General features: G+C 43.9%; 1 protein-coding gene across 1 annotated transcript in view; it reads right to left on the minus strand.

Moving 5' to 3' along the window:
* WWP2 (WW domain containing E3 ubiquitin protein ligase 2) overlaps window positions 1–17604 on the minus strand; it is a 156490-nt gene that overhangs the window by 36019 nt on the left and 102867 nt on the right. Inside the window, exon 8 of the mRNA XM_003791397.3 lies at window positions 8798–9008. Coding sequence (XP_003791445.1) covers window positions 8798–9008 — 211 coding nt within the window. The remainder of the gene's footprint in view (window positions 1–8797; window positions 9009–17604) is intronic.

Consider the following 17604-nt stretch of genomic DNA (forward strand, 5'->3'; position numbering starts at 1 on the left):
ATTCTAATTGTACTGGTTACATCTTATTCATCAGAGGACTAAAAAAATAAGGGAATCTGTAGCAAATGCAGCATAATGCTAAAATCTGATAAAGCCAGGGGGTGAGCCCACAGTTATTTCTTATAGTTTCTCCATTCTTATCGGCACATTTACAACATTTTACAATAAAAACAAACAATTTCTTTTCTTTTCTTTTTTTTTTTGAGACAGGGCTCTGTTGCCTGTGCTAGAGTGTAGTGGTATAATCATAGCTCACAGCAACCCCAAACTCCTAGGCTCAAATGATGCTCCTGCCTCAGATTTCCCAGTAGCTGAGACTGCAGGCACCCGCCACAATGCTTAGCTAGTTTTTCTATTTTTAGTAGAGATAGAGTCTTGCTACATTTCACAGACTGGTCTGAAACTCCTGACCTCAAGCCATCCTCTTGCCTCGGCCTCCCAAAATGCTAGAATCACAGGTGTAAGCCACTGCACCCAGCCAAAATAAATAAATTTTTTAAAGCGCATGCTGTAAGGTTATCAAATTTTGATAGATGTGTGTGTTTTGATGTGTATTGTCTGTATTTTGTGGTCCCATGCAAATTGCGTAAGTCTTCCTCACTTGCAAGATGAGAATAAAAGTAGTTCCCTCACAGAATGTTGTGAATACTGCATGAAATGATTCATGTACGAGGGACAGGGCTGGTGGATGACACCTGTAATCCTAGCACTCTGCCAGGCCAAGGCAGGTAGATTACTTGAGCTCAGTTCAAGACCAGCCTGATCCCGTCTCTATCAAAAATAGAAAAACTAGCTGGGAGTCGTGGTAGGCACCTGAAGTCCCAGCTACTTGGGTGGCTGAGGCAGGAGGATCATTTGAGTCCAAGAGTTTGAGGTGGCTGTGAGCTATGATGACACCATGGCACTCAACTCCAGGGGGACAAAGTGAGACTTTGTCTTTTTTTTTTTTGAGACAGAGTCTCACTTTGTCCCTCTCAGTAGAGTGCCATGGCAATATAGCTCACAGCAACCCACACAACACCCGGCTATTTTTAGAGACAGGGTCTCACTCTTGCTCAGGCTGGTCTGGAACCAATGAGCTCAGGCAATCCATCTGCCTCAGCCTCCCAGAGTGATAGGATTACAGGTGTGAAACTTTGTCTAAAAAAAAAAGAAAAAAGAGGCTCAGCACCCATAGCACAGTGGTTATGGCACCAACCACACACATCAAGGGTGGCAGGTTCGAACGTGGCCCGGAAAGCTAAACAACAATGACAACCGTAACAAAAAAACAGCCAGGTGTTATGACAGGCACCTGTAGTCCCAGCTACTTGGGAGGCTCAGGGAAGAGAATAGCTTAAGACCAAGAGTTTGAGGTTGCTGTGAGCTGTGACATCACGGCGCTCTACCCAATGTGACAGCTGAAGCCTCTGTCTCAAAAAAAAAAAAAAAAAAAGAGTCCACGTACAAAAAACTTAGCAGTCCCCAGCACACCACTGACAACACATGGCAGCTCTTACTAATGATCAAGAAAATACACAAGTTGCATAAAAGGCACCGAAGGTTAAATCTGGGAGAGTGCTTGTTATTGCTGTGATTCTTTCTCCACTTCCTCTCCCTCCTACTTTTTTCCTAATTTTCTATCAGTGGCCTTTTATATTAAGTTCAAAAAAGAAACTTTAAAATTTTAAGGGCTGCTGAAAGTGTGAAATCCTTTTACCAGTCATTCAACAAACACTTATCATCCACCTCCCTGGAAGCCAAGCATGTGCTGAGTGCTGGAGGTACAAGGACGGACACAATACTCCCTACTCCTCAGGCACTCTCAAGCATGTGTCATAAAAATGAAAATTATAATTACACATGAATACATACAGAAAGGGAGGGGGTAAAAACACCTCACAGCCCCACCTCTGACAACAGTAGAATCTTTGGAAATAAGAACTTATTTTCTAAAATAAGGATCAGAAAGCCAGGAACATGTACTATTTGGGATGACCTAAGCATGTAATAATCTTTGCCACATTAGAGGTGTCCAACCTGTGGCCCACGCGCCATGTGTAATTATATGAGGAGGACTTTTTGCTTATCTGTGGTGGCAGATATCATGAAAATTATGCATGGATCTTTTTTTTTTTTTTTTTGCTCATTAGCTTTCATTAATGTTTGTGTGGTCAACTCTTCTTCTTCCAATTCCCCCAGTATAATCCTTTACTCTGGCACTACTCAAAAAACAGTCCATGGCCCAAACTGTTACTGTTCCACAACCAAAACATACTGAAGTTTCTAAGCATTTAGAAATTTTTCCACCAATTTGACACTGCCACACTTTTAAAATAAGTAAATTCTTTGCACTGAACAGAGTATAAAACAAAAAGATTCACACAACTGAATATCAAAAAATATATTAAAACAAAACAACAAAGGAATGGTTTATCCAACAGTTTCGAGAAGCCCGATTTTCAAACTCCTTGGGTAAGGCTCTTTGGCTGATGCTGAAACTGAGTTTGGAATGAAATTCAATGGCAGCCGCTGGTTTATAACTTAGCTGAGAAGCTCCAGATTCCAACATCTCTTAGGAGTCTCTACAAACCAAACACCAAAGACCTCTTACAAGGTTGTCATCCTTGCTAATGTTCTCAAGGGCCACCTCTACAAAGTGCCTTGCATTTCCATAACTGGGCATGGGGGTAGGGGAGATGGCAAATCCGAAAACTCCAGAAAACACCCGCCTCCCTCAATTAATCCTCCTCGGAGGCAGGAAGCCGGGCAGCCAACGAGTGCGGGAGCAAAGGGACGGTGTGAAATGGCTGAGCTGAGGTAAGTCGGCAGTCCAAACACAACGCCCTCCGTTATGTAAGAAACCACAGCAGCCTGCTGGCTGCCAAGGCCAAATAATGTGCCTCTGTGTGTGGGGAACTGAGGGAGCTGCAGCGACTGGGACAGGCTTGGAGTTTATCTAAGCCGTGTACACACAGTCGGCTCATTCATAAGGAGCATTCGGTCCCCAAAGTGGGCTCTGTGTAGTGCTGAGAAAAACCAGATGCAGGACCAGCTGACCAAAGCAGTTGCGGTTCCCGATGCCCGCAGCCTGGACCACTATCTCACTGTACCTCCCCAACCTTCCTGGCACCCCTCCTTTCATAGACACTTGCAACCTGAAAACTCCAGCCCTTCTAGTTGGCTTCTTTTGTGTGAAGTAAATTAAAAGCTACAGAAAGCGGGAGGGGCTACAAGGGAGAGAGGTAACGGATGAGGAGCATTGTGTTTGGACTTGGGCAGCTGGAGGAGTTTCAGTAATTGTCAGTCCTTAAAATGCACAGACGTGTTTTTTTTTTTTTGAGACAGAGTCTTACTCTGTCACTCTGGGTAGAGTGCTGTGGCATAATAGCTCCACAACAACCTCAAACTCTTGGGCTCAAGAAATCCCCTTGCCTCAGCCTCCCAAGAAGCTGGGACTATAGACACCTAACACAATACCCAGCTAGTTTTTCTATTTTTAGTAGAGAGGGGTCTCACTCTTGCTCAGGCTAATCTCGAACTCCTGAGCTCAAGTAATGCACCTGCCTTGGCCTCACAGAGTGCTAGGATTACAGGCATTAGCCACTACACCCAGCAGGCATGTGTTCCTTCATGACCAGAGTCTCATCTACAGCAAATTTCAAAAACAGAAGGTGACAACCTGAAAAACAGACCCATGGGACCGCCCCCAAAAGAGAATTTGCGCCATGACTCAGAAAAGGAGATAAGAGTTGAGAAGATAAAGTTGGAAAGGCACAGGATTGGCTGGAGGCCTTAGAAAGCAATCTAGCTTGGCTCGGAAATACCCAGAAAGGAGAAGCCTGCACCCCCTAGCATCTGCCAACACACGAGGGTCCTCTCACCAACAGGGAAGGCCATGTGAGCCCAAAGCCAGTCAATCCAGAGAAAGATGACAGTAGGCTCAACGCTGCCCCTAGGAAAAACTCGCAGTATTCCTATCAGAGTGGTACTTTCTTTCAGGCATCAAAAAAGCAGAAAACATTCATCCAAGTGGAGATGGCAGGTCAACACAACAAGTTCATTTATTCACTACAAATATGTCCTGGGGGCCAACCTCATGCCAGGTTCCCAGCTATATTGGCACATAGAGCCCAAAAAAACAGAACACAAAACAAGCCTTTCCCGGTGTGAGAGGAGCTGCTGTTGCGGGGGTGAGGGTGGGGGCCTGATCTCATCCACCAGGGATTCCCAGGGGAGTTAACAATTAAGCTGACACTTGACTATGTACAGGAATTAACAGACAGAATGGCCACAAAGGTTATAGAGAGAGCAGCCAGCATGGATGGGGGTCCTAGTCTACAGAACAAGTGGTTTCTAATCTACAGAGAGAGTGGTGTATTCACCAAACCAAAGTCAGTGATCACGGCTGGAGCTTACCAAGCCACACAGAGAGTGGCTTCCCTGAAGGCCAGAGGGGTGGGTGAGGTCATAACACGGGGAGCTTTTTAGGCCTTCTTAAGGATTTGGGAATTTATCCCCAAAGACAACAGGAGGTCACTGCAGCCTTCTAAGTAGAAAGAGTCATACTTGGACTTTTATTGAAAGAGGTAAAAAATAGTTTGGGCAAGGACAAGTACAGTCACTTGAGTGAGTGATCATGGTAATCTGGTCTGAAATATAAAGCGAGCAGCAAAGTGGGCTGATTAGAGAGTTATTAAAGAGATGGAATCAACCTTTCATTTAACTATTTCCTGGAGTCCCACTAAGTGTCAGGTGCTATGCCTGGTGCTGGGCACAAGGTGGCCAGTAAGAAAGACCCTTCCCCTGCCCATAGGGTACTTCAGTATGGCAGACAAGACCGCCCCTCAATAAATCACCATTCCTATTACACTTCTGATAGGTGCTAAGAAGTGTGAGAAGATGAGAGAGCATAGCCTGAGGGGGCAGAGGCAAGATGTGGTGGGGTCAGGCCCAGGAAAGGCAAAAGATGTATGTCCTGATGGTCACCTGGGCAGAAAATAGTACCATCACAAGGTAGGAGACCAGATTCTAACCAGGATAGGGTGGGTGAGCTGGTAAGTTCCATTTTAGACAGGTTGGGTGAAGACACCACGTAGAGCTGATTACACAGTAGCTCAGGAGAGGAATGGGTTCAAGATGCAGATAACGGGATCAGGTACCAAGGGAAAAGGGAGTGGACGGGGTGACCAGAATACGTCCATTTGTTGAGTGTTGCATCTGCCATGCCCAGCCCTGGACCTGAGATTCTTTCAACAGTAACAAATCTTTCATTTAGTGAAAGGATGACTTATGTAAAATCTCTTATATAGACCCGGGCACCGGTAGATGCTCAGTTGAGAAGCTGCATTTATACGTCCGCAGGACAGATCAAGGCATTCTGTAAACTCAAGATGGTGCATTTCCTAGGTGACAGCACCTAAATCCCTCTGCTGGCACTGGAATTAGAATGAGACTTCATTCTCATGATCATGGGTCCCCTAACTCTGGCAGCCAAGATACCAAGGTAAATTAATACCCCACCTTGCCTGGGTCTCCCAAATTCATAAATAAACGGGGGGTGGGGTGGGGTGGCAGGCCTATGAACTGGAAGGGTCACTTGGAGACATCATGCCATCTCTGGCTTCCATGGGCCACCTGCAGGGCCTGCTGCCTCAGCATTACACACTCAGCAGTGCAGGCCACCCCCAGGCCCAGAGACGGCCCACAGAGCACCAGAGCACAGCTAGGCGATGGGCATCTGCAAGCCCATCTGGGCTGGAGAACCAGATCTCCAGGGCCCTGCTCATGACCATCACACATGTTGAAGTGTGGAGCCACCTCCCCGGTCCCACACCCGGGCCCCTCGTGTTCTGAGTGCTCTATGAAGAAGATGTTGTTCAAACTCCACCTCAGAGAAGTGTTTCGGCCTCTGGCAGGGTGAGGCAGGAGAATCGGCTTCCCTGGGCTGCCCGATCTGCCAGACTTGGAATAAAGAGCGTTTTCAGAGCCTGGAGTTTTCCAGCTGCCTGGAAACAGGAAGTGCCCAATCCCCAAGAACAGTAACCCTCACACACGCCCTACATAAAGACATGTTGAGCCATTAGCCCTAATTGCCTGTGACTGACACAGGAGTGGAGCCGGCCTTCCAGGCATTTGCTCAGCGGAAAGAAAACAAACAGCTCACAGGGGACACGGGCGGCCATTTTCTCTCTTTTCTGCCAAAATGATTCCACTCTGTTCCCCCTAAATTATAACATACAGATCTTAAATTATAAACCAAACAAAGGTCTTTCGAGTATTCCTTACCACATGCAAAAGAGAAAAGAAATCTCCAGAGGGAGGAGTTGGATATAACTAAATGGTTAGTAGTCTTTTCACAGAATCAAAAACCTCACAAAAAATCTTTGGAGAGATGCTTCTTAATACCGCCAGTTGTCTCCAGTTTGAGTTAAGAATGATTTGCAACAATCTGTAATTGTTCAACATGCTTTACAAAGAGTCGTGTGTGGCTCGGTGCCTATAGCTCAACCGGCTAAGGCGCCAACCACGTACACCTAAGGTGGTGGGTTCGAATCCCCAGCCCAGACCCGCCAAACAACAATGACGGCTGCAACCAAAAAATAGCCGGGCATTGTGGCGGGCACCTGTGGTCCCAGCTACTTGGGAGGCAGAGGCAGGAGACTCGCTTGAGCCCAGGAGTTGGAGGTTACTGTGAGCTGTAATGCCACAGCACTCTACCCAGGGGGACAGCTTGAGGCTCTGTCTCAAAAAAAAAACAAAAAAAAAAAACAAAGCAGCTTGTTAAGGGCTAGGAATACAACATATGTGGTCACAAAAATCACATAATGCCTTCAGATTTAGGAATTTCGTTTCAAGAATTTGGTATCTGCAAGTGGCTCAAGAACAATAGAGCACTATGTCAACCAGTTTGATGAAAATATTTCAAATTGTATATAAAAACAGCAGACTGTACCCCACGATAGTTTTAATGTACACAGCTATGATTTAATTTTAAGAAAAAAAGAACAATAGAGCACATTATACATCAAGCAACAGGCTTCTTTTTTTGTTGAGACAGGGTCTCCCTTTGTCACTACTAACTTTGTAGTGTGCCATGAGGTCAGAGCTCACAGCAACCTCAACTTCTTGGGCTCAAGTAATCCACTTGCTTCAGCCTCCCGAGTAGCTGGGACTATAGGCGCTTACCACAATGCCTGGCTATTTTTTAGAGATGGGGTCTTGTTTTGGCTCAGGCTCGTCTCAAACTTATAAGCTCAAGCAATCCATCCACCTCGGCCCCCCAGAGTGTTAGGATCGTAAGTGTGAGCCACCGCGCCTGGCCAATCAACAGGACTTATGTCCTTTCTTTTCCTTTATAAATGATAATAGCTCAGAGGACATAAGTACCACCAGGCTAATACCAGCCAATCATTGGTGACAGGAACAATGGGCAAATGGGTTTCCTATACACCAAACAGCTAACTAGGGTGGATGGCAAGGATGGCCTTGGCTATGATCAGTGGTCCATGAGATAAGATGTGTTTCCTAGTTCAGAAGCGTGTTCTTCCTCTACTGCTCCCTCACAACCACTACAAAAGTACCACTCACCAGACTGGGAGTGGTGGCTCACGCCTGTAATCCTAGCACTCTAGGAGACCCAGGGGGGTGGATTGCTTGAGCTCAGGAGTTCAAGATCAGCCTGAGCAAGAGCAAAATAGAAAAACTACCCAAGTGGTGTAGCAAGCGCCTATAGTCTCAGCTACTTGGAAGGCTAAGGCAAGAGGACTGCTTGAACCCAAGAGTTTGAGGTTGCTGTCAGTTGTGACACCACGGCACTCTACCAAGGGCGACAAAGTGAGACTATCTCCAAAAAAAAAAAAAAAGCACCACTCACCAGATGTAACACCCATCATTTGGTGAGTACTTCTCATTTGGGGAGAGATGCACGCTTATCTCCACCTTCTGGAGGGATAAGTCACTGGACCAAAGTCATATGGGGGAGGTGGGGGGGAGTGTAGATTCAGAGCCAGAGCTATCTACGTCCATGCCCGTAATCTCCACTTGCTATATAGCAGTGATTTTTAACCACTGTGCCATGAGAAGATCTTAGGTCGGCCAAGAAAATGTTTAAAGATCATTAATTAAACTATTTTTGAAAGACGTTCACAGTACAATAAGTAATTCTTTTTTTCACTTTTTTTTTTAATCAACATAATTTAAGTGTGCCTCAGATGTTTAACTATAGTTTCAAGTATGCCATGAGATAAAAAAGGTTGAAAACCACTACTATATAGCCAAACCTGAACTTCCCTTTGGACAAGGAGGGCAATCTTCTTATCATTCAAGGTCTTTGCCCTCAGATTTAATTCTGAATTAAAGGATGGCAAGAAAACTTGTAGCCCACCTTAATACCCACCCAGCTATGGGGTAACACCATAACATTCAGAGCCTAGAGCCCAAAGGCCTCCACCATCTGATAAGATAAAATGCAAAAGAGAAGAGCTGTTTCCTAGGCAAGATCTAGGCAAGCACCTTCCAACGGTTCAGGAAGGCAAAATGAGCTCCATGCTCTGTAAGTGCCACACTCTTTTGGTCAGCTGCTTGTTTCAAATCAAGGCATAAAGTAGCATTGATTCTGCCCCAGGTGATTTAGATCCTTTTTAAGATTTGTGTAGAACAAGCAGTTCTTCCACACCTCCCTTGCTTCAAGGCACGGTGGCCTCCCCAGAGAGGACTGGCCACTAGGTAATAAATAACGTGTTGTTTCTGCCCTGGTGAAGGAGCCTCAGTCTTTGGGGAGGGAAGAGCGGTGGTTACAGGACAGAGGGCTACTCACCCAGCAGGCAGAGCATCGGGGGCCTGGGCTGCCGCCGGGAGCTGCTGTGTGCCCGAAGTGCTGGGTTCCTCTCCTTCAGCCGGTGTGGCCAGAGCAGGGAGAGACGTCGTGTTGGGATTCGGGGTCACACTCAAGGCTGCGGCAGGTGGGGATGTCACGCCTACAGCAGAAGGTTCTTCAGGATCAGTGGCTGCTGTGGATTCATCGTTCACTGAAGATGCACAAATCATACTTTAAAGTTCAATGAAGAATGAGAATTTTGTTCATGACTACTAGGTTTTTTGTTTAATATGTCAACACAGTATCTATAATGTTGCCCCTACCTATATCAGGCAGCAGCAAAAAGTCTTATAAAACATAACTTTCAAAATGACAGTGAATCAATAATGCCTGTTCCCTTCCCTCCCAAAAAATCAGGGCATGAATCTGAAATAAACATATTAAATACAACCTCTTTTACATAACTTCATCAGGTTTTTCTAACATACTACAGTTACATGTATTGCAATAAAATAGCAGGAACAAAGAATGTAACAGGAAAGTGTTGGTGTTAAATGGAGCAGGGCAAGTTTATCGAAAAGGGTCACACCCTTTTCTTTAAATTTACCGCCTGTCTGGGAGAAACACATAGCACCTTCCTTCAAGAAGCTCCATACACCCTAAGAGGCAGAAAACTTCCCAAAATATGCTTGCTCTTTAAAAGACTCATGCTCAGCGTAGGAAGCAAAGGTTAACTCTAAATGAAACAGAAAGGACTCAAAAGCTAAGAGACTTGTCCCCAAGAAAATAGACAAAGAGAAGGGAAACCAGCTAGTCTCCAAGTCTCCTATTTCCCCATATATTCACTTCTTTGATATCACTCATGGTCCCAGGGACCCCAAGGCATTCCAATATCCTCTACCTCAAAAAAGAATCAAATAAGGCTTCAAAGGAGTGTGATGCTTTGAAAATGGATGAGCCGCCACACGTAGAGGGTCTTCTATATATGAACTGCCTACGTGTACACTTACATTCAAATTTCACAGGAAGCTCCTTAGTCCCCATTTAGCCTCAGCTTCCTAATTCAAAATTTGTTTTTGTGGTTTCCGTAACAAATAGCTGTCCAGATTCTTCTTGAATACATCTTCCTACAGTGAGCTCACTACAGAATCATTCCACTGTTGATGAACTTGCCAGAAAGTTTCTTCTTATACTAAGCTGAATTCCGCAAGCTGGCCTGCGTCTCCGACCACGATCCCCAAAGCAATTCAAAATACATATTTGGCCACAGTATCTCATTTGTTTTCCCTATTCCAGTAAAGTCCTACTATAATATTTCTTCAGCGTGTGTAGATGACCCCTTTCCTTACCACTGGGCTGTCCTCTTCCTTGTGTCTTCTACTGCCTCTCCTGAATAATGGTATCAGGAACTGAACCCAGTAGGTCAAACACCATCAGACCAGCAGAATCAGATCATCCATTTAACTGACACTGGCTGACACTGAGGGAAGGCCAGTACAAGCCAGGCAAGGGGCGAAGCACTTTGGATTATCTCACTTAAGCCTCACATGAACTCCACAAGTTACATCTGACACCACAAGGTAGAGCTGAGACCCTTGATTTTACAGTTGGGGAAACTAAGGCTCAGAGAGGCTGAAAAAAACACCTGCCCAGGTGATACAGCACCTAATTCACACCTTGCTTTCTGGCTCCAGAGCTTATACCCTTCACTCACTCTACATCTGTCTGCACATCCTCTAATTCAACCCAACATTATAAAAACTCCCAGTAACTACGTGATCCTAATGTCTCGTGTGAGATCGGTGGCCAGCTAAAAATAAAATTTCTTCAGATGGGTACCAAGCTTGATCTTAACAAATGGGCAAAGAGACTGAGGCTGAAAACTGTCTCTTGTTTTCTTCCTCTTATATGAGGTATTACCTGGCACAGAGACTAACTTAGCTACCTAATAAATGACTAAATCTGGTGTAGTTCATGTTTCCCCAACAGAACTCTATCCTATTCTATCACAGCCAAGCTAGGAAAACATGATTTGCATTCTCTTAATGCAAATCTATAAATTTTACTCAATTCCAACTTTTTAAAAATATTAATAGCATGATGCTTTTCAGAGCTAGATAGATTTTATTCTAAAATTTATTTTTAAAAGAAAAACCCAGAAATATGCAAGAATCACCATGAAAATTCTAAATAAGAGTATTACAAGAAAGATCAGAAGTGGACCTCCTAAAGAAAAAAAAATTTTTTTGAGACAGCCTCAAGCTGTCCCCCTGGGTAGTGTCATGGCATCAGAGCTCACAGCAACCTCCAACTCCTGGGCTCAAGCGAGTCTCCTGCCTCCGCCTCCCAAGTAGCTGGGACCACAGGCGCCCTCCACAACGCCTGGCTATTTTTTGGTTCCAGCCGTCATTGTTGTTTGGCGGGCCCAGGCTGGATTCAAACCCGCCACCTTGGGTGTATGTGGCTGGCACCTTAGCCACTTGAGCCACAGGCACCAAGCCCCTCCTAAAGAATTAAATAATTCACTGGAGGCTAGGAAATGGTAACACTCTATCCCGCCTTCCTTGATTATTAGCTGCAATACGCCATAAGGAGAGACTTTCCCTTATCAACTATTAGACCACCTTGAGATTCAGTCTGGGAAGGAAAATCAGGAGAAATGCTTGATTCTTCCCCTCTGTCAGTTCTCAGAATAACGAGTTGACTTCCTTGGTCCTTTAAAAATAAACGATAAAGGTAAGTTTTGTTTTTGTTTAGAAATCCTTATGAAATACTGGATTTAAATGTATTTTTTTTCTTTTTGATTTAAATGTATTTACAACATTTCAATCCACAGTGGCAATGCTCTTAACTGATAACTAAAATTGTCTCCCTCCTTGGCTAGATTTAGGTGGGGGAAGTGAAGGGGAACAAAGGTTTTCGAGTAAGTTTTGAGTACTATGGTAAACTGCTAAGATAATTATTAAATGGAAGGATACAGAGCAATGTATGTAATGTGTTATCATTTGAGTGTCTATATATGTATGCATGTTTTCACAGAATATACATACATAGGCTCATACATTGAAAAAATACCTTTGGGAGAATCACCTGAAGGATAATAGCGGCTACCTCCAGGGAGGAACTTGGAGGCTGACAGAATAGGACAACGGCATGCTTTATAGGGCTTAACCTTTCATACATTTCAAATTTCAATAACATACATGTACTTTTTTTTTTTTTGCAGTTTTTGGCCGGGGCTGGGTTTGATCCCGCCACTTCCAGCATATGGGGCCAGCGCCCTACTCCTTTGAGCCACAGGCGCCACTCCACATACATGTACTTTTATTCAAAATAATTATCATGAAATGCTGACTAGGAAAAGAACAAAAGCAGAACCAATTCTCTTTATGCAAACCTCTAAATTTTTCTCAATTCCAATTCTTTAAAATTATTAATATCATGACTTTTTGTCCAGAGTTAGATGGATTCGTTCTAAAATTTGTAAGGAAAACTGAAATATGCGAGAATAGCTGTGAAAATTCTAAAGGAGAGTGTTATATGTACTTGCAGCAGGAATTTGTTCCCTAAAGGACTAAAATACACTACAAAGCCCCAACAATTAAACCAATGTGGTGCTGATGCACGCAGGATGGTGGCCAGTGGGGAAGACCCGCCAGCCAACACTATGTGGTCAGACTGTTCACACTGCTGCAAACCCAGATGAAGGGTTCCCACCAGGACTTCATGTCCACAGGCCCAACCAAGAGTCTTTGACTGACTGGAGCAGCTTACCTGTTTAAGAGTTTGTGCTATACCTTGATTTGGAAATACAGAAATATGAAAACTAGACATCCTAGCATTGGCAAGCTTTCCTTTTTTTTTTTTTTTTTAAAGACAGAGTCACACTTTGTCACCCCTAGTAGAGTGCCCTGGCATCATAGCTCACAGCAACCTCTGTTAGGCTCAAGCGATTCTCTTGCATTGGCCTCTCCAGTAGTTGGGACTACAGGTGTCTGCCACAATGCCTGGCTATATTTAGATGAGGTCTCGATCTTGCTCAGGTTGTTCTTGAACTCCTGATCTGAAGCAATCCACCCACCTGGGCCTCCCAGAGTGCTGGGATTACAGGCATGAGCCACCGTGCCTGGCCTCATTGGCAAGCTTTCTGCACCCATACTTATACCTCTGCTTTCAGTGAGTGTGCCTGTGTGTGTGTCTGTGTGTGTATACATGTTCACCAGAGCCTGAAAGAACCTCAGACACAAGTCCACTCCATCCCAGAGCCTACTTAGAAGAAAATAAGTTCCAATAACTAGTTACTGGCCCATAGTCACCCTGGTAAGCCAGTGACAGGACACCATTCTCAAGCATACTGAGGCTTCCAATAGAAAATTTGGATTGCCAAAAACAAGGGGTTAAATTTCATCCTGCCCAGCAGGGGTGTCCAATGTGGTGTCAGATATCACGAGAAACATGCACAGACTATTTTTGTTCATCTACTGTTGTTAGTGTTTGTGTATTTGATGTGTGGCCCACAACAATTCTTATTCTTCCAAAGATTAGCAGACAAAAAGTTGCGCACCCTGTGAGAACTGCTGTTATTTTGCATTTTCACTTTATTGAACATAGCCAATGCCCTCTAACTTTTAATCCTAACTATTGACACACACACCTTATCTCCCCCCAAAGGCTGCACCCTCCTTGACAGCAAGGGCAAACCTGTTTCCCTCACTGTTCACTACTTCCACTCTCCACCTCGTACATTCTCTCTCCGCTGTCTTTGCTCACATCGGCCCTCTTCCCTGGCTGCCCTCCCCACCATGCAGCCCACAGCGGGCATCCACCTTCATGGAGCCCACAGCACCCATGGTCTCGGCTACTCAGCCACACTGCCCTGTGACATCTGCCACGTTGTACTTAACTGACGTTCATTTTCAACTTTTTTTCCTGGAATGGATGATAGGGCAGAGGCCTTATCTTAGATCTCTTTACACTGCCCCTGCTTAACATCTGAAAAATATTTGTTCAATAAATACTTGTTTGATAAGCCTAATCATCCAGCAAAAGAAAGATTATTTGATATAAAACCACTTAACACTTGTGTAACAATATCATATGCAAAATAGTTTCTTTAAAACACAAGAATTTTATTTTGAAATAACTGGAGATACACAGCAAAGATGAGGCTGGGCACGGCGGCTCACGCCTGTAATCCCAGCACTCTGGGGGGCCAAGGAGGGTGGATTGCTGAGCTCAGGAGTTCAAGACCAGCCTGGGCAAGAGTGAGGCCCCCTCTATTAGAAATAGAAAAAATTAGCTGAGCATGGTGGTGGGAGTCTATAGTCCCAGATACTTGGGAGGCTGAGGCAAGATGATCGCTTGAGCCCAGGAGTTTGAGGTTGCTGTGAGCTATGATAACACCACTTACCCTGGGCAACAGAGTAAGACTCTGTCTCAAAAGTAAAAGAAAAGACAGTATTCCCTTTACCCAGTTTCTCCCAATATCACTATCTTACATGATGAGGGCACGTTTATCAAAGCTAAAAAAATTAATTAGTACATCACTATTAGTTAGCCCCAGACTTTATTTGGATTTCATCCGCATTTCCACTAATGCTCTTTTTCTGTTCCAACATCCAGTCCAGGATCTTGCATTGCCTTTAGTGAGTTCACTTTTATTAGCTCACTATTCTCCCAATGGCCTTCTGAGGAAGATATAACTATTCCCATTTCCCTGAAGACAAAACCGAGTCTCAGACAGGGGCCACTCACAGAGGTGCCATGTAGTCAGCAAAGAGCAGAACTAGTGCTCAAACCCAGAACACCAGGAGCTAGAATAGCAGGAGAGGGGTGAAGGGGGTGCAGACAGCCTCCTGTGTGGGATGTAAATCTGGGTGCTTCCCTTCCCATGCAGGTAGGATGGTATGATGCACGGGCTCTGGTTTCTGCAACTGTGGGTATTTCACAAGGTGCCTTGTGTGATATTGGTTAAACATTCTGACTTTATGAATCTCACATTCATTCAGGACTGAGACATAACCTAGTCACAGCCAAAAAAAAGATCAGGAATTAGAAATACTTTTTGTTAATTCTACACGCAGTGCCAGCTCGCTGTGTGTTCCAAGATGCTTAGGTGTGTGTGGTGTGGCACCGGCTTGAGGTGTTCATTTGCATCTTTTCAGCTCTCACTCTCAGGGACATACAGAGCTTTTTCTACTGAAGGTCAGCTCCTAGCATCCATCACAGTAAACAGTCACTGCCTCTCACCCACGGAACACAAGCCACTGCACAACCAGTGCAGTTGATCGGTCAGTGCTTCATAGAGCAACCAGAACTAAAAAAAGACTTTATAATTAGCATGCCATGGGAAAAGTGGGGATTACATAAAGAATAGGTTAAGCTACGTAGGAAAAAAGGACAAAAACTTAAAAATGCACCAAGCCATACCACAGTACCTAACGGACAGGTTAACGTGTTGATAAACTCAATTCCCACTTACAGTCCACAATACTTCTAAGAATTCAAAGTCTAAAATTTGTGTTGAAAATAAAATTTATGTTGAAAATGTAATAACTAAGAATATCACAGAGAAATGTAATAAGGCAGAGCTAGCTCTTCCTATAACACATCAATAATCAAAAGCATATGGAACTTCCTCAAAACAAAAAACAAATAAATTATCAGGCTCAGCGCCTGTAGCTCAGTGGCTAGGGTGCTGACCACATGCACAGAGGCTGGTGGGTTTGAACCTGGCCCGGGCCTGCCAAACAACAATGACAACTGCAACAAAAAAATAGCCGGGCATTGTGGTGGGCACCTGTAGCCCCAGCTACTTGAGGTAAGAGGGTCACTTAAGCCCAAGAGTTTGAGGTTGCTGTGAGCTGTGACGCCATGGTACTCTACCCAGGGCAACGGCTTGAGAGTCTGTCTCAAAAAGTAAAGTAAAATAAATAAATTATCATTGTATGTAAAAATGTGGTAAGTGATAAACACTAAAATCACAGTGAAAACAAGAAATTATTGCTGTGATAAGAAGATCCCAATGTAGGAAAAAAATAACTTAGACCTGGCTCTCATTTTATATACGTAGCATATGCCTGTATGAGATATGTTTTATATACAAATACATGTTTATAGTAATATTATATATTATAGTGATATATACATATATCACTATAAATTCTAGTTGGATATTTATTTTCTTTTTTTTTTTTTTTTTGACGGAGCCTCAAGCTATCCCCCTGGGTAGAGTGCCATGGCATCATGCTCACAGCAACCTCCAACTCCTGGGCTCAAGCGAGTCTCCTGCCTCCGCCTCCCAAGTAGCTGGGACTACAGGCGCCCGCTGCAACGCCTGGCCATTTTTTGGTTGCAGCCGTCATTGTTGTTTGGCAGGCCCGGGCTGGGGATTCAAACCCGCCACCTTAGGTGTATGTGGCTGGCGCCTTAGCCGCTTGAGCTACAGGCGCCGAGCCGATATTTATTTTCTTAACATAACATTATGGGTAACAAAAATAAAAGGAAACAGACAACAGCATTTACCTCACATGCAGACAAGAGAACTTTTTCACTTATCACAGCTAAAGGTGAAATTACACCCATTTGAAAAATACTCAGGCAGCATGATTTTTAAATTTTTTAAATCCATTTCTACAAACATCACAGAAATAAAACACAAAACGGTGATATGGGGGAAATTTATAATCATAAATATAACAGATAAAACTTGTACCTATACACTTTGCAACTGGTTAAGATGGGCAATTGTCAAAAAAAACCCAACATAATAAGCGTCAGCAAGGACGTGGAGAAAGTGGAAACGTCACATATTGCTGCTGGAAATGGGAAGAGATACAGCCAGGGTGGAAAACAGTATGGAGGTTCCTCAAAAAGTCAAACGTAGAATCACCGTATGATCCAGCAATTCCGCTCGGAGGCATATCACCAAAAGAATTTGTATTTGCATCCTCTTGTTCACAGTAACATTATTCACAATAGCCAAAAAGTGGAAATGACCCAAACATCCATCAAAGGAGGAAGATAAACAAAATGTGGCATTATTCAGCCTCCAAAAGGAAGGACATTCTGATACAAGCTACAACGTGGACTAATCTTGAAAGCATTATGCCAAGTGAGATAAGCCAGACACAAAAGGACAAGTTATTCCACTTATATGAGGTACCCAGAATAAACAAATTTATGGGGACAGAAAGTAGACTAGAGGTTCCCGGAGGCCGGGGGGCAGGAAGGGAATGTTACTGTTTAATGGGCACAGAGTTTTTGTCTGGGATGATGACAAAGTTCTGGAAATGGACAATAGTGGTTGGTGACAGTTGAGATTGGGGCTATGAGTCATGCCACTGAATTATACGCCTTCAATGATTTGAATGGTAAATTTCACGTTCCATATATTTTATCACAATTTTTAAAAATTGTACCTGGAATATATTAAAAGCTTATGTGAATCTCAGAAATAAATGTTTAAACCTCTAACGGACAAACAATCAAACACTAGAAAGAGAGACACAAGAGAAAACTATCGGTTAGGCAACCAGTAATTGAGAAAATGTAAATAAGGTTAACCATGAGGTGGCAGTTAACACTGTTAGCAAAAACTATAAATCAGTATATATACGGGTGCAGAAAAAAATAAACCTTATACACCACTTTACAAAAATTTTACACTGCTTTGGACATATGAATGATCCTTTTTTTTTTTTTCTTTGAGACAGAGCCTCAAGCTGTCCCCCTGGGTAGAGTGCCGTGGCATTACAGCTCACAGCAACCTCCGCAGCGCTAGCTCTTCCTATAACACATCAATAATC

This window comes from Otolemur garnettii, unplaced genomic scaffold, assembly GCF_000181295.1.
Source record: "Otolemur garnettii isolate 467f Iridium unplaced genomic scaffold, OtoGar3 scaffold00047, whole genome shotgun sequence".
NCBI classification, from domain to species: domain Eukaryota; kingdom Metazoa; phylum Chordata; class Mammalia; order Primates; family Galagidae; genus Otolemur; species Otolemur garnettii.